This window comes from Artemia franciscana, chromosome 1 (assembly GCF_032884065.1).
Source record: "Artemia franciscana chromosome 1, ASM3288406v1, whole genome shotgun sequence".
Taxonomy (NCBI): Eukaryota; Metazoa; Arthropoda; class Branchiopoda; order Anostraca; family Artemiidae; genus Artemia; species Artemia franciscana.
The window spans coordinates 18,065,376-18,092,968 of NC_088863.1; the positions used below are offsets into that span (position 1 = coordinate 18,065,376).

At 35.3% G+C, this 27,593-nt stretch overlaps 1 protein-coding gene across 1 annotated transcript in view; it reads right to left on the minus strand.

The window, feature by feature from the left end:
• Window positions 1-2,424: 2,424 nt before the first annotated feature.
• The window catches only part of LOC136026501 (tyrosine-protein phosphatase 69D-like), a gene marked incomplete at its 3' end in the record, with an annotated part of 106,048 nt that continues 80,879 nt past the window's right edge, over window positions 2,425-27,593 (minus strand). Inside the window, 7 exon segments of the mRNA XM_065703128.1 lie at window positions 2,425-2,597; window positions 10,285-10,428; window positions 13,113-13,229; window positions 17,168-17,338; window positions 21,774-21,926; window positions 23,595-23,730; window positions 26,868-27,147. Coding sequence (XP_065559200.1) covers window positions 2,425-2,597; window positions 10,285-10,428; window positions 13,113-13,229; window positions 17,168-17,338; window positions 21,774-21,926; window positions 23,595-23,730; window positions 26,868-27,147 — 1,174 coding nt within the window.

The following is a 27,593-nucleotide window of genomic DNA, read 5'->3' on the forward strand; positions in this document are numbered from 1 at the left end:
ACGATATCTTTCCAAATGTCAAGTTTCATTAAGATCTGACCACCGTTCGTAAGTTAAAAATACTTCATTTTTTCTATTTTTTTTCGAATTAACCGGCCAAACGATAAGAAACGCCTATTTCTAATTTGATCTGGTCCGGTCCCCGATAGACTTGCAAAATTTCATCGTCCTAGCTTATGTGGAAGTGCCTAAACTAGCAAAACCGGGACAGACAGACCGACCGACAGAATTTAGGATCGCTATATGTCACTTGGTTAATACTAAGTGCCATAAAAAGGGTAAGATAACATCTGATTTCTAATCAAATAAGCTCATTCCAGAGTTTTTACGACCAACCTTTCCATAAAAACCTTATATGCCCTCAGGACATAATTTACAAACCTTGCGCTGAGTACTCTGTAAGGGGGGGGGGGTCATCCTCAAAGACATAATATCCAGACTTTTCAACTACGCTGGAAAAATGGCTGTTTCAAAATTCTGACTAGATGTGTTTAACAAATTGATGGGCGTTTGATAGGGGGGGGGGGGGTTGTTGCCCCTTATCAATTGTAACTACTAAAAAGGGCACTAGCTCTTTCAGTTTCCAATTGAATGAGCCTTTTTCGAAGTATTTATGACAACAAATGACCATCTCAAAATTTCTATCCGATGAATTTTGGGGATCTACTAGGGTGTGGGGAGGTATCCACACTTCGATCACTCAGAAACTTAAAAAGGACGCTAGAACTTCTGACTAACAATCCAATAAGCCCCCTTCAAAGTTTATACGATCATCCTTTCAATATAAATCTTATATGACCCCAGGGCATAGCTTGCAACCCTTGTTGAGGGCTGTGAGGGGGTTCTCATCCTCAATTCATAATTTCCAGACCTTTCAATAACGTTGAATAAATGGCTATCTCAAAATTTTGATTGAATATGTTTGGGGAAATGGTAGGCCTGGGATGGGAATTAGTTGCCCTCCAATCACTTTCGGCTATTGAAAAGGGCACTAGCCCTTTCAACTTCCAATCAAAAGAGCTCTTTTTGAAGTTTCTACAACAAAAAAAGCCATCTCAACATTTCTATCAGATGTATTTCAGGAAAATACGAGGCGGGGGAGGGGGCATCCACACTCCGACCACTCTGAATCTTAAAAAGGTTACTAGAACTACAATCAAATGAGGCCCCTCTAAAGATTATACGATAATCCTTTCTATATCTACATTTTACGGCCCCAGGGCACAACTTACACTCCTTGCTTTGATGGCTGTGGGGGCGGGGGTTGTCATCCTCAAAGAAATAATTTCCAGACCTCTCAACTACGTTGAACAAAATGGTCATCTCAAAATTTTGATTGTATGTGCTTGGGGATATGGTGGGCATGGCGGGTGTTAGTTGAACTCCAATGACTTTCGACTATTAAAGAAGGCACTAGCCCTTTCAATTTATAAGCGAATGAGCCCTTTTTGAAGTTTCTACGACAAATCCTTCAATACGAACTGCCCTGGTCTAAAACCCAAAAACAAAAAAAGCAAAAAAATAATAATAATAATACGTTGTGCGCACATCCCTCTTTACTTAGGCATCGCTATTGCGCTGCCTATGATATGTTGTTGTGCAAGTTTCTACTCAGCCAATGCAAACAATGAGATTTCATCGTCACTGTCCTTAGTATATTAAGTTCTCATACTTAGCTTTTAAATTATTTGTTGGATGGCTTTGATTGTTTCTATTCCTCAGGGATAAACTCAAGTCTATTTTCTTGTCAGCTTTCTATATTCTTTGCATTTACTCAGCTTTACACCAACTGAATTATTACTACAACTTTTCGTTTAATAACAACATGTTGATACCAAAAATATTGAATTTTTTTTATAATTTTATAAAATCTTAAGTCTCAAGAATGTAATTAACATTTTATCAAGGCATTTTTTTCAAAAAAAAAAGAATGGCCGAAATATTGTAAATTATTTTATTATACTTATAATTATAATACCAGTTCACATTTTTATAAGCCACACTATTAAGATATCAAATAATTAATACTGATATATAGAGAAGAAGATATAGAATAAAGAAAGCTAGATTAAAATACATAGATTAACACTATCTTCTATTACCATAGTTAGGAAACCAAAGAATGTTCTTTATGGCCAAAAAATTTACCATTAATCATTATATTTTGGCTGTTCCTTTAATATCCCAGTCTTTCCAATTTGAGAATGGGATTAAAACTAAGTCTCCCACGTGATCGGTCACTAAGTTTCATAATCCTTCACTGAATAAAAAAAAAAAACTCCTTATTCAAATATAAACTGGCGACACGGCCAGCTAGCTGTTATGAACCCCAGCCATATTTCCTTGCATTACCTCTTTGTCATACCTTCTTTGGGGTAAAAAAAGAAGAAAAGATAACAACAGCTTTCATAGGGAGTTACTTACGAGCAATGGACGCACATGGGACCAGAATTAGGGAGCCTCTCACGAAGAGCCAGGGAATCTATAGCAAACTGCACAAAGGTTTCGAGTTGACTAGAGTCTGGCGCACAATCCTCCTCCCTCTCGCTTGGCCAGGCAAGATACTGCAGTTGACTCATTTTTATCTCCTCGCAAGTCTAGAATAATTCAAAATTAATTTAATAATGTCCAAAAACGAGCACTTAGAATCATAAATGGTGAAGGGAAGGTTCCATATCAGTATCTTCAAGGTAAGTTCAAGCTCACCACGTTGGCCGAGAGAAGGAACCTCCCGTGCCTTCGTTTCGGTACAAGGACCCTGTCTGTTCCCCGATTACGTTCCACCCCCCAAACCCTACCATCCCGGTCGATATACACTGTCCCTTATAAAATACAAACAAATCCCCAAACTGACTAAAATTCCCGCTAAACATAAAAGATATCACAAGAGTTTTATTCCAAGTTTTGTTGAATTGTACAATAACCAAGAAAACTAGTCACCAATTTTATTTCTGTTGGTATTTTAACTAACTTTTTACTCATTTTATTTATGTTTTGCACGATGAAATTATGTCAGACGTGAACATGAGTAATAACAAAATTTTTCGATACGATATATATGTACTAATGCTACTTGTGTAACGAAATTCGAATTCAGCAATCATGCAGCCAAAGAAAATTTTAAATTAAATTCTGCTCATTATATTCTATTTCTCCATTCTATCTAGCACCATGGTACCAGCAAAGGTTTCCTATGGTGTTTCAAGTAGCGAAAAGTGGCTATTTAGGTCTATTTCTCAATTATCATTGATATGTTAGCAGGGCACCAGCAAAGGTTTCCTATGACAGAAGGTTTTTCCTACGAAAGGTTTCCTTGAAGAAGGCATAACTGGCTATTGGGTTTAGTTCTTCATTACCAACATTGATTTCCACAATTTGTTAGATGCCAGGGGGTTGTTACCAGCTCGAATAGTCCAATGCCTTTTCTATATTCTCTGGTATCTATTTAGGCAATGAATCAGTGTTCGCACCCCGATAAAATAATGCCAGTGAAATGGTGAACTACCGATATATATATATATATATATATATATATATATATATATATATATATATATATATATATATATATATATATATATATATATATATAGATATATAGTCATGGACAGACTGAATCGTCACCTCTGGCGAAAATCAAACATCAGTCGCACAGCGAAAATGCGGATCTTCAACGCTCTAGTCGGCTCTGTGAGGCTTTACGGAGCTGAAACATGGCAAGCATCAGCTGAAACCCTCAAGAAAATAGACGTATTTCATGCGAAGAGCCTGAGGAGGATTGAAGGCCTACGATGGTCCGACTTCGTCAGCAATGAGAAGCTTCTGCAGCTCACAAAGCAGTCTTGGTTTTCGACTCAAGCGGCCGAGCGAACCTTACGATAGTTCGGGCATCTGCTTCGAATGCCACAACATCTACCCGCAAAGATGATCCATGACTTCGACCCTATCAAAGGTGGTTAGAAGCGACCTCGCGGCCGACCGAAGAAACGTTGGTCCGACAGCCTGTCCGAGTTCTTGACGATGGCAAACATCAGACAGGGCGAAGAGCAAATACTTGCCATAGACCGAAGTGGATGGAGGAGGCAGACGTCACTCTCTACGCCGAGCAGTGCTCAGCAGGAGACTTAAGTCAAGTATATATATATATATATATATATATATATATATATATATATATATATATATATATATATATATATATATATATAAGCAACGAAATGCTTATATCTATTTAGGCAATGAATCAGTGCTAGCAAATCTGTAAGATAGTGCCAGTGAAATGGTGACTACCGGTATATATATATATATATATATATATATATATATATATATATATATATATATATATATATATATATATATATATATATATATATATATATATATATATATATTCCAACATGGATATAGACGAAAAAACTATCTTAATATGAAAAAATTAAATAGTTTAATGACACGAAATTTAAATTTTACACAGCACCTTCAACCTTTTAAAAAAGTACTAGCGGCTTGAAAATTTCAGTGCATATCAAAGGTCACTTGGTAATGAATGAATCTGGGTGTGAAAAAGTATAAAAATTATGATGCTAAACTACCGAAAAATTTAAAACATAAAAAACTTGCCAGTCTTATTTCAAAGTTTTATTTCAGCTAAAATACCTTTCTTTTCAGCATTGCAAACATTAATGTTTCTCAATTTTAGTAGTGTTTCCTCTACACAAGGATATTTTACTGCTTTCCCTATTGCGCTGACAGATGATCACCCCCACTCCCATGGGACTGGCCTCAAGTGCTGATTGGTCAGAATTCTGTTTCCAGAATGTAAACTGATAACGCAGGGACATTTGCAGATTAAAAATTCCTCACCAAGTACAGGAGAATATTTAGTTTAAACAAGAACTATTTATCAGTTTCGTTTATTTATTCTTAAAAACATTTGCACAGTATTATTTCTCACCTAATACAATCTCTCTTTCAATTTTGTTTGGCTCCAGCAAAAGTTTACTTTATATTTTATATGAAACTTCTTTACTGGCCGTACCTTAAGTCTAACAGAGGAAGAAGACAGGGGGGAGGGGCAGATGTGCGGCAAAAAAGGTCGATTTTTATTTCACAATCTATGAACTTTCATCCTGCGGGATTAATCTGAAGGACCCCCTTCCGGAAAGGTTTTGAATTGTCATAATCCATCCTCCCCGGCTTGGACCTGTGTGCAAACAGCTATAAACCGTATAATCCTCCCAAATTTTGTATATTCCTCCCCAGCTTGGACCTGTGTGCAAACTGTATATTCCCCCCAAATTTGTCTACCCTCAAAAACGAAGTAGTCATCATTCTGTCCTGCCATAAATTCCTTTTTAAAAAATGAATTAGAAAGTTAGAATGATTCCTTTAGTTGATTAAATAAAAAAAACAAGTTTTTTAAATGAAAGTAAGGAGCGACATTAAAACTTAAAACGAACAGAAATTACTCCGCATATGAAAGGGGCTTTTCCTTCTCAACGCCCCGCTCTTTACGCTAAAGTTTGACTCTTTCTCTTAACTCTACATTTTAAAACAGTAAAAAACTATCTCAGAATTTTGATCCGTTGACTTTGGGAAAATAATTAGCGTGGGAGGGGGCCTAGGTGCCATCCAATTTTTTTGGTCACTTAAAAAGGGCACTAGACTTTTCATTTCCATAAGAATGAGCCCTCTCGCAACATTCTAGGACAACTGGGTCGATACGATCACCCCTGAAAAAAAAAAAAAAAAAAAAACAAACAAACAAATAAACACACATCCGTGATCTGCCTTCTGGCACAAAATATAAAATTCCACATTTTTGTAGATAGGAGCTTGAAACTTCTACAGTAGGGTTCTCTGATACGCTGAATCTGATGGTGTGATTTTCGTTAATGTGATTATTCTATGACTTTTAGGGGGTATTTCCCGCTATTTTCTAAAATAACGCAAATTTTCTCAGGCTCGTAACTTCTGATGGGTAAGACTAAACTTGATGAAACTTATATATTTAAAATCAGCATTATAATGCGATTCTTTTGATGTAGCTATTGGTACCAAAATTCCATTTTTTAGACTTTTGGTTACTATTGAGCCGGGTCGCTCCTTACTACAGTTCGTTACCACGAACTGTTTGATATCACTTTCTTGTCGCAGTTGCAAAAGCATATTTATTTCACAGGGGGTTGAAATTTATATACAGTACTTATCATATTTATATGACACTGCAAAATAGAGATAAATATTACGAAAATGATGGTTCTAAAACTAGACTGTTGATTATGCTACCAGTTCAAAGAGGAAGGGGGAAAATTCCAGTGACAACAATTTGTCATTTAGTAAGTGAAATAGAAGAAGAGAGCATCACAATACATTAAAGACTAAGAAAAGAACCAGGTTTCCTAGATGATTCTGGAACATTTAAAATCAGTTAGCCGTTCTACCTGGAATCTTTGCAAATGTTGAAGCCACTGGAATGGTAACTTGGATATGTGTCCGTGTAGCTACTCCCCTTTTTCAAATTTAACTGCCCTTGAACCATGTATGACTACGCACGGAATATCGACAAGCCGAAAATGAAAAAAAGAATCAAAAACTTTTCTAAGGCTGTATAAGAAAATTATAAATAATTTTTCAAATTTTATCTACTGGTTGTACTTGTCGAGTCATATACTATATAATAATTTGTTATGTCCGTGAACTCTAATGGTAGTTCGTTTACTTCACTAAATAAATACACCAAAGATGGAAAACCCACCAGCCAGGTTCCACTAGCTTAAACGGTAGTGCGTGTGATTGATATTACCGTTAGCTTCAAGGTCAAGGATTCAATCCTTCTACTTGGCGTGTTTCCCGTCGGTAAAAGATGCATGAATTGCGAATATTTTCTCTTTTAGACAGAAGTTGCATTTGAAGAGTAAAAATTTATATTGGACTATTCCACACAAGGGAAGGTAGCGGGGGCTATACTCTTCGTAAATGAGTAAGTTATACTTTTGGTAAACCTACTCTGTTTTGCCTCACGGCTGGGGGTCAAAGTGACTTCGAATTGTTCATGGGGTGGGGGAGGGGGAGAAAGAGTTTTTCTCCGATCCTTATATACGACCATACACCATGTATTCATCCGATACAGTTGTCAGCGACAAATATAGATCTACTTGGACGGATTGCTTCAGGTACCCGCTGTATGATAGCATACGATTGCGACAGCTAGAATTTACAGCGACGCCAATTATAGGATCAATCACTCATTTACAAAATAAAACAAAGAAATTATACCATTTACTAGCAGTCACCATCATTTCACTTGTCATCTTACATTATCGGCAACGAGAACGCATTTGTGTCATACTCTACATTGAGTTTGTACATTCCTCAGTCCTTCTGCATGCAAAAATGACGCTTTCTTATCAATATCACTAACCAAACTACTATGAGAAGAAATATTTGTTTCCACCAACGAAGGACTAAGGTCTGAGTGGTACAGAGCCCAAAACCTGCTGTTTCTATTGCAAATATTTAAGCATAAATTCTTATTCTGTATTCCATAGGTTTAATGTTGCAAAGAAGTAGGTACTACCATTTGAAATAAAAAAAGAGACAATTTCTTTCAAAAGGACTTTCACTTTAATATAACTGAGTAACAAATGATGAATATATTCTTTATTAAAGGTATACTCCGTAAAAAGTTAAGTTGAAATTCGAAATTCAGAGTTGATACTCTTACATAAACAAAGAAAAATGGTGACCAAAACTTAACACTGGTTTTCATATATTCCCTTTCATACTATCTAACCGCATGCCTCAATCACTTCAAAAAAAAAAAAAAAAAAATCTTATTTTCTTATTTGAGAGGCATATAGAGACACTTTTATTTACATTCCCTTTTAACTCGCAAAAAAGCATTGAGAAATAAAAAGAAGAACAAAATTAAGCTTTCTTTCTTGAGGAAAAGAAATAGCTATGGCCGAAAACCCTTAACTCTGGGTTTGCCAATCCCCATCGTGAGAAGTAACAAAACCTTATTCCAGCTTGGAATCAACCTTCCCGTTTCCGTTTTTATCCTTTCTTTTTTTCACCCTCGCAAGCGGGTTACTGGGTGGTTGTGGAGAAATGATTAAGGGCTTAATCTTTGTTTATGACCAAAGGACTTACGAGAAGTTTCACATAGATTAGGAAAAAAGTTCTGTTGTCCATTTTCGAGCCCCTCTCCTTTCCCAAAGATCTTTTTGACCAAAAAATAATCCTTGAAAGTATCACACCACGGGACTTCAAGATCAAACATGCCCCAGCCCCTTTTTCGACCATAAAGCATATATGTAAAGAATAGGTAGTTCACATAATTTACGGCTATTATCCCAGGGGATCTAGGGGCTATGTGATCTTTAGATGCAAATTTTTCGTGATTTTCGCTCTATCTCGACCTAAAATTAACAAAAATCAATGAAGGGTCGGATTAGATGAAGGGATTAGGGAGGGAAGGTATTTTTGAAGAAGGGGCTTGAAGGCTCCTCATTTCCCCACTATGACGTTTATAACCAAAAATGATGTCATGCTATCTGTACTGCTATGATTTTTATGTAATTTGAAATGACTTGTCTACTTGTTCCATCATGAAAAATCAAACCCTGGCTCACAGTAAACGAAAATTCAAAACACGTGTTGAAAGGAATGTCAAATGAGGAAAAATCGCCATTTGAACCTGATTCAGGAACGGTAACTATTATTTACATTAATATTAACGATAATAAAAGCTCGCTGCAAAAATAAGTTTACAGGAATTTCTAGAAATAGCCTGAAACTCAGCAAGAATGTTGCAGTGCCCCACTATTGTTGCAGCACCCCATTACCTTTAAAATTTTTTAGGGGCCCTTTTGGAAGGTGAAATTCTTGTATCTACGTGATTTTTGTAAGAATCGAACAGTTTGTGGTAACAAACTATAGGTAAGGTACAACTTGGGCCAATAACAAGTGTAACTCTAAAAAGCGAATTTTCATAACAATTAATACATCAAAGGAACTGGCTTTTTTATGCTGATCGAAATACATGAAATTCATTCAGCTTATTCTCCCCCCATCAAAAGCTACGAGCCTGAACAAATTTACCTTATTTTCGAAAAAGGGGAGAAATACCCCCAAAATCCAAGTGATCTTAATGAAATGACATCACTAAATTCAGCCTATCAAATGTGGCTCTGAAGCATGGGCACTCCAAAAAGCGGACGAAAATTTACTGGATGTTTTCCAGAAAAATTGCCTACGGATTGTTCTATGTACCCGGCTGACTGACCGTATTTCAAACAGTAGATTGTATGAAAAATGTGGTTCAATCCCGCTTTCTAGCGCTATAATGAAAGAAAGGTTGAGATGGCTAGGCCACGTTCTGCGGATGAAGGATGACAGATTGCCGAAGATTGTCCTTTTTGGCCGCGAGGATGTCATATATAAAGATTTAAAGGAAATGGGAACTTCCTGGGAGGGTGTAAAGAGGGAGGCCTTGAACAGATTAGGTTGGAGGAGAAGCGTGCGTGGCTGTGTCGGCCTCAGGCGGCTTGGTGATGTAGTGAGTTATTAGTAGTAGTAGTAGTACCGTATCAGAGAACCCTACTGTAGACGTTTCAAACTCTAGCTTAGAAAAATTAGAAATCTTACATTTTTTTTTCGAAGAAAGATCTCGGATGCGTGTTTATTTGTTTTGCTGTTTTCCCAGGGGCTGCTGGTATCGAACCAATGGTCCTAGAAGGTTAGGGAAGGGCTTATTCGAACAGAAATTAAAGACATATTGTCCTTTTTAAGTGACCAAAAACCGTTGGGTTAAAGTAAAATGTGATTTTCCAAAAAAAAGAAAAAACATTCTTTGGCATATATTATGTATTATTATCTATATGATGTCAGGACATCATACACATCTCATCATAGGACATCTGTGGCCACAAAACTACAATTCTCCACCAAAGAGGATCAACTTTCTATCGGTTGAAATTAAAAGATAGCCAAATAATTTAATATTATCAAACTTCTAAATAACAACTGCAATATTTTTTCTTAAAATCCCTGTTATATATAAACTAGATTTACTAGAGTTTGGCACTTTCTTAGAAATATTTAATAATTTTGAGAAAGAAGAAACTGTCTCTAGATCAACAGGGAATTGGACAGCAGTTGGAATGGTGTCACTGGATTTCGTTTGTAGAGCCATCTATATTTTCATTTTGGATCACACTCCTATCAGAAGAAGAAGAAAAGGGATAAAAAATGATTAAGTAAGGGCTATAACCTAACCTTGATATTGGTGACGGTGAAATCTCGTTTAATATACACCGGTTTTGTACTAGTGTGCGTATGTTTAACTGTGATACATTCATATGTGACTTCTTGATTATCTTCTGGCCAATATCTAGGACAGCTGGATTCGTCCACGTCAAACTGAAAAAAAAGTTAGTAAAAAAAAAAAAAAAAAAAAAAAAAAAAAAAAAAAAAAAAAAAAAAAAAAAAAAAAAAAAAAAACGAAGTAAACCAAAGCTATAACCAACCGTACAACGTTACATATATATAAATGTTAAAACTTACAAACGTTATAAGTAATAATAAAAAGGGAGACAAAAGAAACAGTATTATATTTCAAACTAATATGTTTCAATACAAAATAAACACCCCAACCCCATCAAACTATGGAATTTCTCTCAAGTATGCAGGACTAATAAACGAGTTTTAAAAACACCCTATGAAAATAAGAAAGTAGAAGAAAAGAAATAAAGGTAGCAAGAGGAAAAATAGGTTGACATAACCAAGTCAATTTTAAATATACTTAAGAACATTTTTCATACTCATTAACACAGAAGAACACAAACACTTTTACGACATCTTTTTCACCATGATGATTGATAGGCTACACTAGAATCACTATTGGTAAAGATTTTTTCCCTTAGATATTTGATTTTATTGACTTTGTCTACTAAGCCTTTCGAATAATTCTATTAATTTCTAGTAAAGTATATTGTAAGCTGTCACTTTTGAACTTGCAATATGCTCACATTATAACACCTTCCAACTAATTAATAATTTTTAATTGTAATAATTTATCTTTTCCTCTTCAAATTTTTTTGTGTGCGGTTCTTTTTTTTTATACATATACCTGAATGCCGAATACGCACTGACAAAAATGCGAGGTTTACTGGTGAAAAATATATTCGTCATTTACTTCTGTTTTTCTTATTATTATTTTTTTTTTACTGACACAAAGCACTGTTGTGATTACATTTTACCTTTTCTGTTGCTGACAGTTTCAATCAGTTCTTTCACACAAAGTCCATACATACAAAAAAAAGAAATTACATAGTTGCCCCCTAAATAGTTACCTAATTAGTTGCCCCCTAATGAAAACTACCTGAATAGTTATCTGCTTTGCTCTCCTTTCAGGGAGAGCAAAGCAGGAGAGCTCACTTTACTGGTGGACAATTTAAAACATTAAAATAAAGCACTAAAAATATTACAACTCACCAGCACAGCATACCATAAGCCTCTGACCCCCCCCACTCATCCAAGAGCCTGGACTCTGTAAACAAATCATATCAATTATATTTTCTCAGCATAGACCTTTTTTCTAGAACTGTATAAATAGAAATTAAGAGAATAAGGAAGAAAAATAAGAAGTAAGAAAATATCAATATAACAAAGCCACTTTTTAAAATTACAAAAATCTGGTGACCCTTATACATACAATCAGTCCTACATTCAGTATACAATCACTATACAACCAGTCCTCATGCATACATCCTGACAAGGCTTTGATACCTACGTTTCAGAAACATTTAAAAAAAGTCCAAGTTGAGATAAACATTTAACATATGATATTTTTATCCAGTAAAGAAACAAATATACAATATAAACCGTATATTCTCTGCTGTCCAAACAACTTATCTTGTATTTAATTATTATTTAAGGTTATTTGATTTATGAACGGTAAAATTGACAATAAAAAGCTATGGAAAAATCATCAGGTAACCTGTTAATAAGAACGAGAATGCGGGAGCTCCAACCTTTCGAATGCATTGGTACTTTCCTAGATATTAGTATTTATGGAACTTATAGAAACAAGGAATAATATACGGATAAGGGATAAAAAAGGAATAAGGGATAACTATTTAGGTAACTATTTAGGTAACTATTTAGGGGGCAACTAATTAGGTAACTATTTAGGGGGCAACTATTTACTTAACTATTTAGGGGACAATTATTTAGGGGACAATTATTTAGGGGGCAAATATTTATGTAACTATTTAGAGGGCAACTATTTAGGTAACTATAAAGGGGGCAATTACTTGGGTAACTATTTGAGGGGCAACTATTTAGGTAACTACTTAGGGGGCAACTATTTAGGTAACTTATGCGGTATTTATGTAAACTCGTAATTTCCTTAAATTTTTCTTTCGGTTGTTTCAAAATAATAAATTTTTTAAGGCAGTATTGGATTTTCGTAAGTGTTGCCACGTTGAATTGCGAAAGTCAATAAGCAAAATTAATTAGTTAGATTCGATAACCCTTTTCGTCCGTTGGGACGAATAGTTGGAAGCCTCAACTAGTCACCGGGGAATATTAGGTTCCTACCTCCGCGCCGGCAGAGATTCTTTTCAAGAAATTATCTTCACATAGATTTCAAAAACAAATTTTCACAACATTTTAGGCTCCAGTAACGGTAAAAATGATAATAAAAAGCTATAGTAATATCACGAGGTATACCTGTTTGTAAGAAGTTGGGAGACCCTACTAGGAACCAGGCAATCATAGTTTCAAACCTCCACTCCAGATGAAATTTTTTCAAGCAATTATCTTTACATAGATTTTGAACATTAATTTTCAAAACATTCGAAGTTTGGACAAGGGGCCACTTCTCGGACGGGGAACTATTAACAGCTGAATTAAAAAAAAAAGAAGAAAAACCTCTCAATGTAAAAAAGGACGCGAAAAAGTGCAGAAAGACTTTCTAAGGGGAAAGTCCCTGCAGTTGGGGAATTAAATGATCACGATTTTCTAATGTAAATTTTAAAGGTTAGAAAATACACCAGCATAAAGTCAAAGAAGAAGACTAAAAAAAAAAGATATCTACTTACATCGGAGAGCATAATAACCGTATTGACTTCGTGACCTACTATCATCCTCCAAAAGTCATACATAGTTGATTCAAGAGGATCCTGAGTAACAATAAATGACTCCCTATTGTCATAATCCTGGAAAGGACAATCCGTCAATAACTATAAAAACGCAAGAAAACCACCACCACCACCAAAAAAAAAAAAAAAAAAAAAAAAAAAAAAAACAAAAAAACAAAAAAAAAAAAAACGACTAGAACCTAAGTAACAATAAATGACCCCCTTTCATCATAATCCTGGAAAGGACAACCCATCAATAACTATAAAACGCAAGTAAACCACCAAATCAAAAAAAAATACATAAAAAAAATTGCATAACCTGAAGCTAACATAAGCGGAAAATATAATCTAACGTTATACAGAAATGAAATGCTGACACTCAAAATGGTTTTTAAGGAGTACACCGCATCGGATTTTTGAATAGTACAAAATTTAAATTTTAAAGTAGAAAAAAAAACCTATTAATATTGTTGGATAAAATTCTATTTCAAAGAGACTACTAAAAGCTCTAAATAACTGCACTCACTTTTGCGTCAAAAATAAAAAATTCGACAATTAGTACATTAACAAATACTGCAAAATCGGTTTTACTGCTTAATATAAAATAAAACAGAGTCACTTTATACAAGCAGGAGCAGACACAAACTTAAAAAACTGTACATAGCTGGAGAAACAAAATGCTAATTAATACTCAAAATAGTATCGAAGCAGTAAAGAAAAAAGAATAAAAGATTTCCAATTTCCAATTAATACTACTAGATAAAATTTTATTTGTAAGAGATTATCAAAAGCTTTGAGGGAGCCAAACGCGATTCATGTGTCAACAATAAACAATTCTTATATTTTACAACATTAACAATATTATTTCAGAATAAAAGGTGATACATTAAAGAATAAATTACTTGAATATAGGATAAGATAAACAGAAAAAAAAAATGGAAGTGAAATTGAGTATACCATCTCAAACTTAAATTATGTAAAGTTTTTAATCCCTGAAGACCCCAAAGGCTCTACATGCTTATTAAATAAAAAAAAAAAACAAGTTTTTTTTAACTGAAAGTAAGGAAGGACATTAAAACTTAAAACGAACAGCAATTAATTCGTATATGAAAGGGACTGCTTCCTCATCAACGCCCCGCTCTTTACGCAAAATTTTGACTCTTTCTCTCAATTCTTCTCTTTAAAACAGTAAAAACCCTTAGCGTAAAGAGCGGGGCGTGATGAGGAAGCAGCCCCCTTTCATATACGAAGTAATTTCTGTTCGTTTTAAGTTTTAATGTCGCTCCTTACTTTCAGTTCAAGAAACTTGTTTTTTTTTTTTATTTAGTTTCTGAACGTTTTTGAATCAATGCATGTTTTGATTTTGGCACTCCGCAGAGGAATAATTAAAACGAAATTTGCATATTTTTTTTTGCTAAATGGCTTTCTCATAATTTTGAGAAAAAAATAGCGGGGGGGGGGGAAAGCCTAGTTGCCCTCCGATTTTTTGGTTAATTAAAAAGGCAACTGGAACTTTTGATTTTTACGAATCTTTTTATTAGTGAAAGATTTACGTAACTTATAAATTAGCTTACGTAAAGAACTTTTGTATTCTCATGTTTTTAATACATATATGAGGGGGTTCGCACCCTCGTCAGTACCTCGCTCTTACATAAAGCTTAAATTTTGTTCCAATTCATTAAGAATGACCCCTGAATCACAAAAGCCGTAGAATAAATAGTTGAAAATACTAAAAATACTTTAGCGTAAAGAGCAAGGTATTAGGAGGAGGTAAGCCCCTAATATGGGTAATAATTTCTGTTTGTTTTAATTTTTAATGTTGCTCCTTACTTCCAGCTGAAAAAAACTTTTTCATATTTATTTTTTCATTGTTTTTTTATTATGGTAGTAAATCCTGCGCTCCCTTCATGGAAATTTTCTTCCCTCATGACAAATTCTCGATGGAAAGTTCCCCAAGCATATCCCCCTCTTCTCAACCCGTCCCTCTAAACAAAAAATCCTCCTGAAAACGCCTGTACACTTCCCAATAACCATTACTATATGTAAGCACTGGTCAAATTTTGTCACTTGTTGCCCCTCCCACGGGGACTGAGGGGGAGTAAGTCGTCCCCAAAGACATAGTTACAAGGTTTTTCGACTACGCTGAATAAAATGGCTATCTCAGAATTTTGATCCGTTGACTTTGGGAAAATAATTAGCGTGGGAGGGGGCCTAGGTGCCCTCCAATTTTTTTTGGTCACTTAAAAATGGCACTAGAACTTCTCATTTCCGTTAGAATGAGCCCTCTCGCAACATTCTAGGACAACTGGGTCGATACGATCACCCCTGGGAAAAAAACAACAAAAAAAAACCAACAAACAAACAAATAAACACGCATCCGTGATCTGCCTTCTGGCAAAAAATACAAAATTCCACATTTTTGTAGATAGGAGCTTGAAACTTCTACAGTAGGGTTTTCTGATACGCTGAATCTGATGGTGTGATTTTCGTTAAGATTCTATGACTTTTATGGGGTGTTTCCCCCTATTTTCTAAAAAAACGAAAATTTTCTCAGGCTCGTAACTTTTGGTGGGTAAGACTAAACTTGATGAAACTTATACATTTACAATCAGCATTAAAATGCGATTGTTTTGATGTAGCTATTGGTATCAAAATTCCATTTTTTTTTAGTTTTTGTTACTATTGAGCCGGGTCGCTCCTTACTACAGTTCGTTACCACGAACTGTTTGATCAGACCTCTTTAAACAGTGGATTCTCATTTCAGGATCAGATATCTAGACTCATTGTCTTCACCGGCAGTAAAATCCTGAGGAATGTATATCGAAGCCCAGGACAAGACATAATGTATTTTTAAAAATTAGGGGAGGGGGGGGGGGCAGAAAATTTATTTTTAATCTGTAGGAGTTTCTGAAGATAGGCAGATTCTTGTGTTTTGCGTTTTTTTTTTTGAGAAGTGGGTTTTTGAGCTAGCACTTTTTTAATTTCTTCAGGATATGGCCTTAAGACCAATTTTGGGTAGAGGGGCATTTACACTCTAATTTTCTCTAATTTGCAGGAATTTGGTCGTTAAAATTGAAGGCAGGAATCCCTTTCCTACAGCAATAAAATTTGGAGCCAATTGAAGTACTAAATACACATACACATGTATACCCCCTCCCTTCAAAAAAAATGGATATACGGCCTAAGAGTGAACCGCATTCACCTCTTGGACACCACCCTTCCCTGCACTGAAAACCATTGGATTTCTTCCTGCAAGGTTTGCATAAAAAATCATAATAATAAGAAAAAGATTCACTGTTTTAAAACTTATATAAATAAACTAATTAAAGTTTATCTTATTGTTTATTTTTCTTCATTTGTTCCTAGATTATAATTCGTACTAAATAAACACTAAAATAAATTCCTCCATTTAAGCAAAACTGAAATTTCCCCAATTATTCTAAAAATCCTGCTTGATAATCTTAATCAATAGCAAAGTTTGACGACCTGGGAATTTATACAACAATTAAATTTTAATGAAAAAAAAAAAAATCAAAACCATATTCAAATAATTAACGAAAATCAGAAGTTCAAGATCTGCCGAAAATTAAATTGAATCTATCCAAAAAATAGACCAGCGAATAATTTTCAAAGAACGTAAAGTCCAATACTTTCCTTCTAATAAAAGCTAGATTATAAATTTGCCTTTTTTCCCTTCCTTTTTTTAAACTTCCTCTTACATTTTTTTTTACATTTTTATATGTATTTTTTGTTTTTATTCAGTTATCTTGTTTTTATCTTTTAAATATAAACACAAATCTAATCTAGTGAATGGATTTTCATTTCACAATTTTATTTTTGGCATTCTTTTGCCAGTGTTTTAGTTTCTATGATTTTTTGTCTTTCCCGTTTTTATTTATTGACCCCGAAATTCGAATTCGGCCCTTAGGGGTTTATGGTAGCAATTTCTTAAGATAAATATCTTATCTTTGTCTACTCATCAACGAAGAGTCTCCCATATGAAATGTCAAACTTACTTCAATAAAAGAGGCATTAATATAGGTGGACTGTTCTTTATGAGGCACTGGAACCAAAATCACTCGATTTCTATCGAAGGGTATCACAGATTGGTCGCGGTTCCGAGTGGCACATTCCTCAGATGATGACACAGTACACAGTTTCCTTTCTTCTATCACTAGCGTCAGTCGCTGAAAAAAAAAACAGCAGCAGATTATTATTTATGCTAAAAAAAAATATATCACGATTTTACTAAGAAGATTACGTACTAAATATGTTACAAATCTAAAAAAAACAAGCTTCTAATACCTACAAGTTTCAGAAAGCAAGGTGAAATGCTGTTCCGTGACCACACAATACCATTGTATTACCTACACAATCGAGTGCTTTGCTTTTTCTCAGTCTGTTTGCTATGCATCCCTAAACAAATGGACAAATTGGGACGAAATTTAGTGCTTTTGACCCTCTCCGACACAGCAAGATCGAGAGGAGGGTGGTAAATCTGTTGAAGACAGAGGGAAGGAGAAATTTCAGCATTCGAGTATTTGGATCAGTATTTACATTGGATCTATTTAGATGGTTCTGTAGCGAAGTGTTTATTTTTTGAAGGTTCTAACATTTTATTATGACACTTCCAAGTGCCATAATAAATACCACTTTCCAAGTGCCCTATAGCGAAGTCGCTTTCCAAAGTCATATTATATGTCACTTTCCAAGTGACATATAGCGATCGCAAATTCTGTTGGTCTGTCTGTCCCGGTTTTGCTAGTTTAGGCACTTCCAGGTAAGCTAAGACGATCAAATTCAGCAGGCGTATCAGGAACCAGACCAGATTAAATCAGAAATTACCGTTTCCCCGATTCGACCATCTGGGGGGAGGGGAGTGGGGGGAGAGTTAAATCGGAAAAAATCGAAAAATGAGGTATTTTCAACTTACGAACAGGTGATCAGATCTTACTGAAATCCGACATTTAGAAGGGTATCGTGGCTCAGAGCTCTTATTTTAAATCCCGACCGGATCTGGTGACATTTGGGGGAGTTGGGGGGGGGGGGCTAAAATCTTGGGAAACGCCTAGAGTGGAGGAATCAGGACGAAACTTGCTGGGAAAAATAAGCAGAAGTCCTAGATACGCGATTCACATAATCGGAATGGATCCACTCTATTTGGGGGAGTTGGGGGGGAGGGGATTTAATTCTGAAAAATTAGAACAAATGAGGTATTTTTAACTTACAAAGGAGTGATCGGATCTTAATGAAGTTTCATATTTAGAAGGACCTCGTAAATCAGATCTCTTATTTTAAATCCGGACTGAATCCAGAGTAATTTGGGGGGAGGGGGACTGAAAATCTTGCAAAACACTTAAAGCGGAGAGATTAGGATGAAACTTGGTGGGAATAATAAAAACAAGTCCAAGATAGGTGAGTGACATAACCGGATCCGGTGACATTGGGGGGAGTTAGGGGGGGGGGAAACTAAAATCTTGGAAAACATTTAGATGAGACTTGGTGGGAAAAATAAGCAGAAGTCTTAGATACGTAATTGACATGGCAGGGACGGATCTGCTCTATTTGTGGGAGTTCAGGGGAGGGAGGAATAATTCTGAAAAATTAGAAAAAATGAGGTATTTTTTAACTTACGAAGGAGTGATCGGATCTTAATGAAATTTCATTTTTAGCAGGACCTCGTAACCCAGATCTTATTTTAAAACCCGACCGGATCTAGCGTCATTGGGGGGGGGGGGTGGAACAGAAATCTTGGAAAACACTTAAAGCGGAGAGATTAGGATGAAACTTCGTGGGTAGAATACAAACATGTCCAAGATACTTGACTGACACAACCGGACCGGATCCGCTCTCTTTGGTGGAGTCAGGGGGGGGGAGTAATTCAAAAATCAGAAAAAATGAGGTATTTGTAACTTACGAACGGGTGATCAGATCTTACTGAAATTTAATATTTAGAAGGATCTTGTTCTTTAGGACTCTTATTTTAAATCCCGACCAGATCCGGTGACATTGGGGGGAGTTGGAGGGGCAAACCGGAATTCTTGGAAAACGTGAAAATTGAGGTATCTTTATCTTACGAAAAGGTGATCGGATCTTAATGAAACTTGATACATAGAAGGATCTTAAGTCTCAGATACCACGTTTTCAATTCGAATTGGATCCGGGGACATAAGGGATTGGAGGGGGGAAACAGAAATCTTGGAAAACGCTTAGAGCGGAGAGATCGGGATGAAACTTGATGGAAAGAATAAGCACAAGTTATAGATACGGGATTGGCATAATTGGAACGGATCTGTTCTCTTTGGAGGAGCTAGGGGGTGTTGATTGGGAAAAATTAGAAAAATTGAGGTATCTTTAACTTAAGAACGGGTGACCGGATCTTAATGAAATTTGATATTTAGAAGGAACTCATGTCTCACAGCTCTTACTTCAAATCCCGATCAGATCTGTTGAAATTGGGGGGAATTGAAGGGGGAAACCGGAAATCTTGGAAAACGCTTAGAGTGGAGAAATCAGGATGAAACTTGGTGGGTAGAATAAACAAATGTCGTAGATACGTTATTGACGTAACCGTACTGTACCCGCTCTCTTTGGAGGAAATAGAGGGTGGGGTTCAGTGCTTTGGCGAGTTTGGTGCTTCTGGACGTGCTAGGACGATGAAAATTGGTACGCGTGTCAAGGAGCTGCACAAATTGACTTGATAAAGTTGTTTTCCCCGATTAGATCGTCTGGAAAGCTGAAGGAAGAGGAAAAATTAGAAAAATGAGGTATTTATAACTTACGAATGGGTGATCGGATCTTAATGAATTTTGATGTTTAGAAGGACCTCGTGACTTGGAGCTCTTATTTTAAATTCCAACCTGCATTAAGCCTCTGATTTTTCTTTTAAATCAATCTATTGATTCTTAGAATTTTGCTAGAGCTCATACCATATGTGCTCTTGGCTCGTCCGGCCTCGTCACAAGTGCCATATGAGCTGTTAGCTCTTGTTTATGGGCTCTTATGATATATTTTAAGTTTTCTATGAATACCAATTTGTTTCTTTATTTACAGTCTTGGCTCTTGCCTCGTCACAAGTGCCATATGAGCTGTTAGCTCTTGTTTTTTGGACAGGAAAGGCAGACTTTGCTTCCAATTATTTATGTTGTATGTGACTTGACATGTGATGTATTTTAAGTTTTCTATGAATGCCAATTTGTTTCTTTATTTACAGTCTTTCATCTTTTCATATTGTTGTCTTGTAACAAACTAAAATACAGACTCTTTCTTTGCTTGAGAAGCGGTAGGAGAAAGTCAAATGGGGGTGGGAGCTGCTGGTGTTAGAGTGATCGAAGTCCACCTAGGTTTTGATATTCAGTTTTTGAAGATCCATGGTTCAGGGGGGGGGGAATAACTCAATATTCCGTAAAGAATGGATTTCCCATATGGTACACTAATCGACATTTCTATATACAGGAAAATTCCAGACGGAATGGTTCTCTGACTCCATCGCATGTGAGATTCCTCGGCAATATTATTGGAGCTATCAATGCGCCCAGTGTACAGGCCTGTAAAGAGGGATTGCAATTTTGTATTCATTTTTTTTATCTTTTAACAAGTGATTTTTAAATACTGCCAAAGCACGGTATTTTTTCTTTATATATAGTCTTTCATCTTCTCATATTATTGTCTTGCAACAAACTAAAATAAAGATAATTTTTCGCATTCAGATCAGTGTATCGATCTCCTGATTCTCTGGCTTCCGCCAGGAGTGCTATGCGTCACTGGGAGCAAATCATCCGACACTTCCCGTGTTCCCCCCCCCCCAGGTTTCTCCAGGTACCCATTTGAAACTGGGTCGACTCTGGCTGAGCTTACAGAGTCACGCCACTGACCCCGTGCCAAATTAGATAACTGGCTACGACAGGGATCGAACCCGTGCCCCTTGGACACTGGCACACTGCTGACTCTCCGTCCCAAACCTTTCAGCTATTTAATTTAGTTTTTCTTCTTTTTTCCCGTTGATAAAGATTTCTTGATATGAGGCCAAAAGTTAGTTCCTTTTTAAGTTTAGTTTATTCAATCTCTCATATTTTAATAGATTTTCGGGCAAATATTCTGTATATTTAAGCATTGTAATTGTTTTTATTTTTCACTCAACGCTATTTACCTGTTTTCGTCTCTATTTATTTGTTTCTAAAAGGAAAAGAATACTTAAATACTTAAAGAAGAGTTTATGAACTAAATACATAGAGTACTTAAGTCTAAGATAAGTGCTTGAATACTTTCATACTAAAGTATCTAAAATACTTACAATACTATAATACTAACAATGCTGAAGTATTTAGTATGTAAGTACTTAAATACTTTCATACTTAAGTATTTACATTACTTACAGTACGATAATGCTTACAATGCTTAAGTATTTAGCGTATAAGTACTTAAGTTTATGAACTAAATAAATACAGTACTTAAGTCTAAGATACTTAAATACCTTCATACTAAAGTATTTGTAATACTTGCAATACTATAACACTTACAATGCTTAAGTATTTAGTATATAAGTACTTAACTCTATGAACTGAATAGAAAGAGTCTATGAATTTGCTCATAAAATTACCATTGAAATAAATCTTGTCTTACCTCAAATTCTTCTTTTAAGGGAGATTTCAGAGATTCGTCCGAGTCTAAAGCTGTTAAGTTCTTCAGATGTTCTTCTAATTTAAAAGCTTCAATTTCAGTATCTCCAAATAAAACATACTCCATCATCGATCGGTAAACAAATATATATTGTTTCTTAAATAAGAAAAAACTAATTAATACACAAATTTTAAGCGAAATTGTTCAAAAATATAAAGCAGCATAAAAGGATAAAAGACAAAAGCAAATTAAAAACAATTAAATAATATAAATGTTAAGAACACAGAAGTTCAAATTTGTACAGACAAATGAACGATGTTGAGCCAGGAGACGTTGAAATTCGGAGAATTTAAAGTTAAAAAGATAAAAGACGGAGGTTCTGCAGCATGTAAAAAAAAAAAAGAGACAGAATCAAAGTAAAGGGTAGACAATAGAGACAATTATCAACGAAGGGAAGCTTATTAATTTTGCATTTAACATTTAAAACTACTTTCAAGAAGATGATCAGCATTGATTCAAAAACTTGCTGCCACAATATCAATTTATAATCCGTCAAATCACCGCAAAACATATTTTGTTGCCACGCTACTGCTTTTGGGCAAGCAATATAAGTTCTGAACACAGTCTCTGATTTTGAACATGATTTTTTTCAAGATTGGGGACTGGGGACTGTTGAACCTTTACTTAATATGGATAATTTCAAACTCGTGCTTTTTCATCATATTTAAGGGGTTTAAGACTCCTCTTTAAAACTTCCATAAATTTGCTTAAGTAGTTAACAATTACTGTCCAGTTCAAGCAAGAACACTAATTGTTTTCAAATGTACTGGTAAATCATAGTTTTGGTAAAAAAAGGTACTACAAATAATAGAAATACATTATAGCAGGCCACATTTAGACCCCGCATTAGAATAGTGCATAATAACATTCTTGTAGTTCAACATCAAATTAGCCATTTGAGCTACGATTGTTATTTAAATAAACTCTCTCTCTCTCTCATCCAGTAAGAAAAATTTAAATAAAAAATTACCATACCTAATAGGCACTGACATGGGTCTAAAACAGAAAACAACTATGATAAATCTTTTTGACTTAGTGCTGAAGAATAATCTGTACCGAACCGGATATTGTGTCACACATTTACGCTGTTTACAACTTGTTTTAGAATTGCTTCCTTTCTTAGTATAACATAGACTTCCCCTATGAACGTTTTACTAGAATGTATTCTTGTTAGGAAAGGGATTATGCCAGATTTGCCCCTCACTCAATTGGACTATCTGTCTTGGCTTTTTCTACAATTAGCCATGGCTTGATGTCCAGGACTGCTTGATTTTAATCCAAGATCAACGGAATCAGTCGAGGCCTTAGGCCTCGGAAATGTTGTTCAGATATTTTTACACTTAATATCTTCCAAAAACATTTAAAAATGTGATAAGAGCTCAAATAGCTATTCTTTTAACAATAAAACCTTTGTGCGTTTTTAACCCTTGTGTAGCGTTAATTATACTGTTTAATTTCTTACATTATTATTTTATTATATATATTATTATTATTATTTCTTTTTATGAAACAGGGTGAGTTTGATATCTGCATGGTATCTTAACCATTTCTCCGATCTCTGTTTTAACCTTTAAGTGCTGTTTTAAGCTTTTACATTTTACAAATGTAAAGCCGAGGAAGTGAACAGATGAGAGTAAAATACATAAGATAATTTAAAAACAGAGAACACAGATAAAGCAAAATCGATTAACGAACCATAGATAAACACAGATAAATCGAAATCGAGGAATTAAAAAAATTAAAAGACAAGTGAGTTGTTCTTACGAGTGATTGAACCAAGAAATTTCTTTGATGTCTCAGATCAGCAATTGTATTAAAAATCGATATGCAACCTTCTTCCTCCATTTGTCGCTGAAGGGAATCAATCGCTACTAACGATCCTGTTCGCCCTACACCCGCACTGCAAAATAAAGTTTACTAGAAATATACATCAACGAAGAAACTAATAATGAGATAAAAGAATCAAGAACACTGGTCAAAAATTAAAACTATTCCTGGTTTTATAGTAAACGAAAACCCAAAATGAATGAAACTCATCGAATAGAGAGCCAGGTTTAATTTTTTTCATTTTTGAAAAAGCAGATAAGACACAAAGGGGTCACGCGAAAGTTTTGATCGTAATAATTTATTCAAAGAGTAGCATCAACTATTCTCTACAATACATATCGTTCAATCACAAGTACACATGTCAAAATCTTAAGGAAAAGAGGGGGGCACCCCCTCATCTTTCAGTGAGGACAAGGCTGCCCAATAAAATAAAGCGCATTTAATAAATATTTTAATTATTCTGAGAGAGTTGTAAGATATTCATTCTTCATAGTTTTGCGATTCTCTTGTTTTACAGTCTTCATAGTTTCCTAGTTTCTTTTATAGTTTCCTAGTTTCATTTATAGTTTCCTAGTTTCCTTTATAGTTTCATGTTTTCCTTTTTATTCATGCTTCTTTTAATGTAAAATATTAAATTAAGTTTGGTTCTTCTAATAATTCATTGCTTCATTAAAGAATTCAGCCAATAATCCAGATTCAGCCAGGATCAGACAATGAGAAACGACTTAGATTCTTTGTGCATTTTTGGCAGGTGTCCAAAGCAGAATGCTTAAACAAGGTGAAATGGAAAACGAATATTCGTCAGTTTGTCAGATTCATGGGGTTCTGCGACGGTACTGCGACAAGTTCGAATAAGCAGAATGATCAGCCAACTTCATTCACATTGTTAACATAAAATGACCAACTCAATTATTTACGCCTTGAACCTTGGGGAATAATTGTAAACACAGCCTCTTGCCTTTCAACTCTCGCTTAAACTATATATATATAAAAAAAAGAAATCCCCGATAGAAAAATATGGGCCTAAAAAGTACCTTTTCTGAAACGGTTCAATATTACGAACAAAATAATATATATATTGAGCATGTACCCAGAGCAATTCCTGGGATTGGTGGTGCCCAGGAAAAATTAAGCACAGTACCCCCTCCCGACTCAAATATAAACAAAACAAATCCGAACCAAAGTTAAAAATTTGATCAAAGTGGGCAACCCCTCAGCTGCGGCATCCGGAGCAGCTGGCCCGGTTACCCCCCCCCCCCCTTGAACAGCTATGCGTTTACCACATAGTCATAAAACTAAAGTGTTAATTACCAAACGTTTTTAGATCCATTTTTGGGACTAAGAAAGGACTTAAGGATTGATACACACTTATTCCTTATTGTAAAAACAAGTTTCATTTAAGAACGGTTTAAATATACAACAGAACGAAACTACAGGCTTTGCTTCTTTAGAGGTTTTACGTGGCGGCATATTTAAAAGTGGAATTTCAATTTTAATGGTCAGCTAAATCTCATATTTTTAACATCTCTCAAGGTTCCTTATCAACGAGTATAAGTAACTTAAAAGACTGGAAACTGGCGCTAATGTCGATTAAAAAAAACCTCAGCATCGTCTAGCGTTTGGCGACACTGAAATTTTAATAAGAGTAGTTAATTTAATTTCTGTAGTTGGTAGAATTAGGGTAATAAATGTCTGATCTCAGCTCCTGACAAAAAGCGATTACAGACCTTGAAAAATGCCGACTCCCACCAAATTATAGATGGTATTCTTTTGTGGACACTAGTGCTAGTTGCCACCCTTATAATTTACCCATACTCTTCGGTTCCTTATCTTAAGATCTCCTTGGGTCCAAAGCTACTAAGGTTTGGTATCAAGTAATTAAGATTAATAATAAGGTTTTTATTTTAAGCTTAACAGCCGTTTCCGACGCAAAATATTTGCCGGATAGCATTTGACGACTTTCCGTTTTTATGAAGCTCATTAGCCTCTAAATCCAATCAGTTCAGCTATTTCTATGTTAGCATTATGATGTCGAAAGTTTTATATACCGGAAATCAAAATCAAAATATTTTACTCCTTGGACTCGTCTTAGCTCCATTCATACCTGGAAATCGGAATTTTTTACGATTTATTTTTTTTTGGTTGGTGAAGCTTTGGTTGAGAAACTACTCTGGATACACTTTCTTTACAAGATGGAGGATAAAACTTTTTACTGCATGAAAGCATGAGCAAATCGAAGGGATAAAGTGGTGTGAGTTCATCTCCAACATCCAACTACTGTGACTTACCAGCCAGACACCCAACTAACGTCAGCTCGCAGAACGAACTCTTCGGTGTTCCACCAACTAGCCCGCGCACCAGCAGAAACACCAGCCGGAATTGCCTTTAGTTTCGATCCCTAAACGCACGGCTGGAAGCGCCCGTGTAGAAGGCCTTCTACATGGAAGGATAACCTTGGTCACTTCCTGTCATTGATTGGTAGCATCCCAAGAAGCTATCATACTAGTTCAGGAGCGTCTGAACTGGATGCGATGAATGGCTTCTCTCTACAATGGACTACCAGCAGGAGCAACAAGTCAAGCAAGTCAAGTAAGAGCATGAACAAACAAATATACAAGAATTGCCGATAACAATTTTTTTCTACTTATTTGCTTTTATTGACATTATTTTAGGTATATTTATAGCTGCAAGTTGAAATTAATGTTTTTTTTGCCCGCTTCAATGACGGTAATTTTCAGGTTGCAATAAAGCCTAAACAAGAATTTACTCCCAAGACTTGACATTTTTCAACTGCAAAAGCAAATCTCAATGCCTCAACTAACAGTAAGTTCACACACGTACTTTTACCTTTCAGACGCCAAAGTTTATTTAGCTAATGTGCAATTACCCTTATTTATACTGGTCTGAAGACTCACAAGCAAGACACTAGAGTGAGACCCCATTCTGTATTTTATTCTTCATTCAACCTCTTGATAAGCCATTTTAACTGTACATTGAACGTAAATGTTTCGCCCACTTCATACCTGAATGACAATAATTTACCAGTTGAAATAAAGCCTCAACAGAATTTTATTCTCACGAACTGATATTTTTTAATTGCAAAAGCTTGAAAATATTGTAGTAACGATAAGTTCACATACGTGGTTTTAACGGCTAAATTTACTTTTCTAAAATTCAGCTGCATTTATAGACACCAGCCAAAAGACTCACCTGCAATGAACAAGAATGGGACCCTTTTCCGGACTATAATCTTCATTCAATCTCTTGATGAACCTTAAGATACTAAATGGATACTCAGGGGCTTGAAAATCTTTCCAGACAATAAAGTGATACTGAAACACGGGCCTCACTTCCCGTTCAAGTTCCGTTTCTTCTGACTCAATTTCTTGAATAAGAGTATTCTCATAAATAGGACAAGATTTATCCCTAGATGGACTTCGAGGGGATGGAGATTTAGGTCGCGACACCTGCAGTTCTCTTATTATATAATCTACAAAAAGTACAATAAATTAAAAAGATTTAACATGCGTTTATAATAATTAAAAGCCTACTGTCTATTCTAATATCGCAAGGTAGTACCACTTGAGTGGTAGACCAAAGATCACCTGTAATACTTCAGAATTCTATACCATTTTTAAAAATTATTTTCTGAACGTTTCTTATATTTTACTTAAGCCTCTGACTAGATAAGTGTACTTAATTTAATTATTTGCTCTGGAACACCCTTTACAGAATTTTCTTAATTCGTTTCTATTCACTGAGATGGTCAAAGAAAACCTATGGAATTGAGTAGCAAACATTATCAATATTGGTTACTGGGCAAAAACTTCTTTCCAAAATCTATATCTTATGGGAAAAACTGACATTGCCACGCCGAAAAAACCCCCCAGCAATTAATTAAAAAAGAAAAAAAGAGTAAATTTATATTAGTTCGTT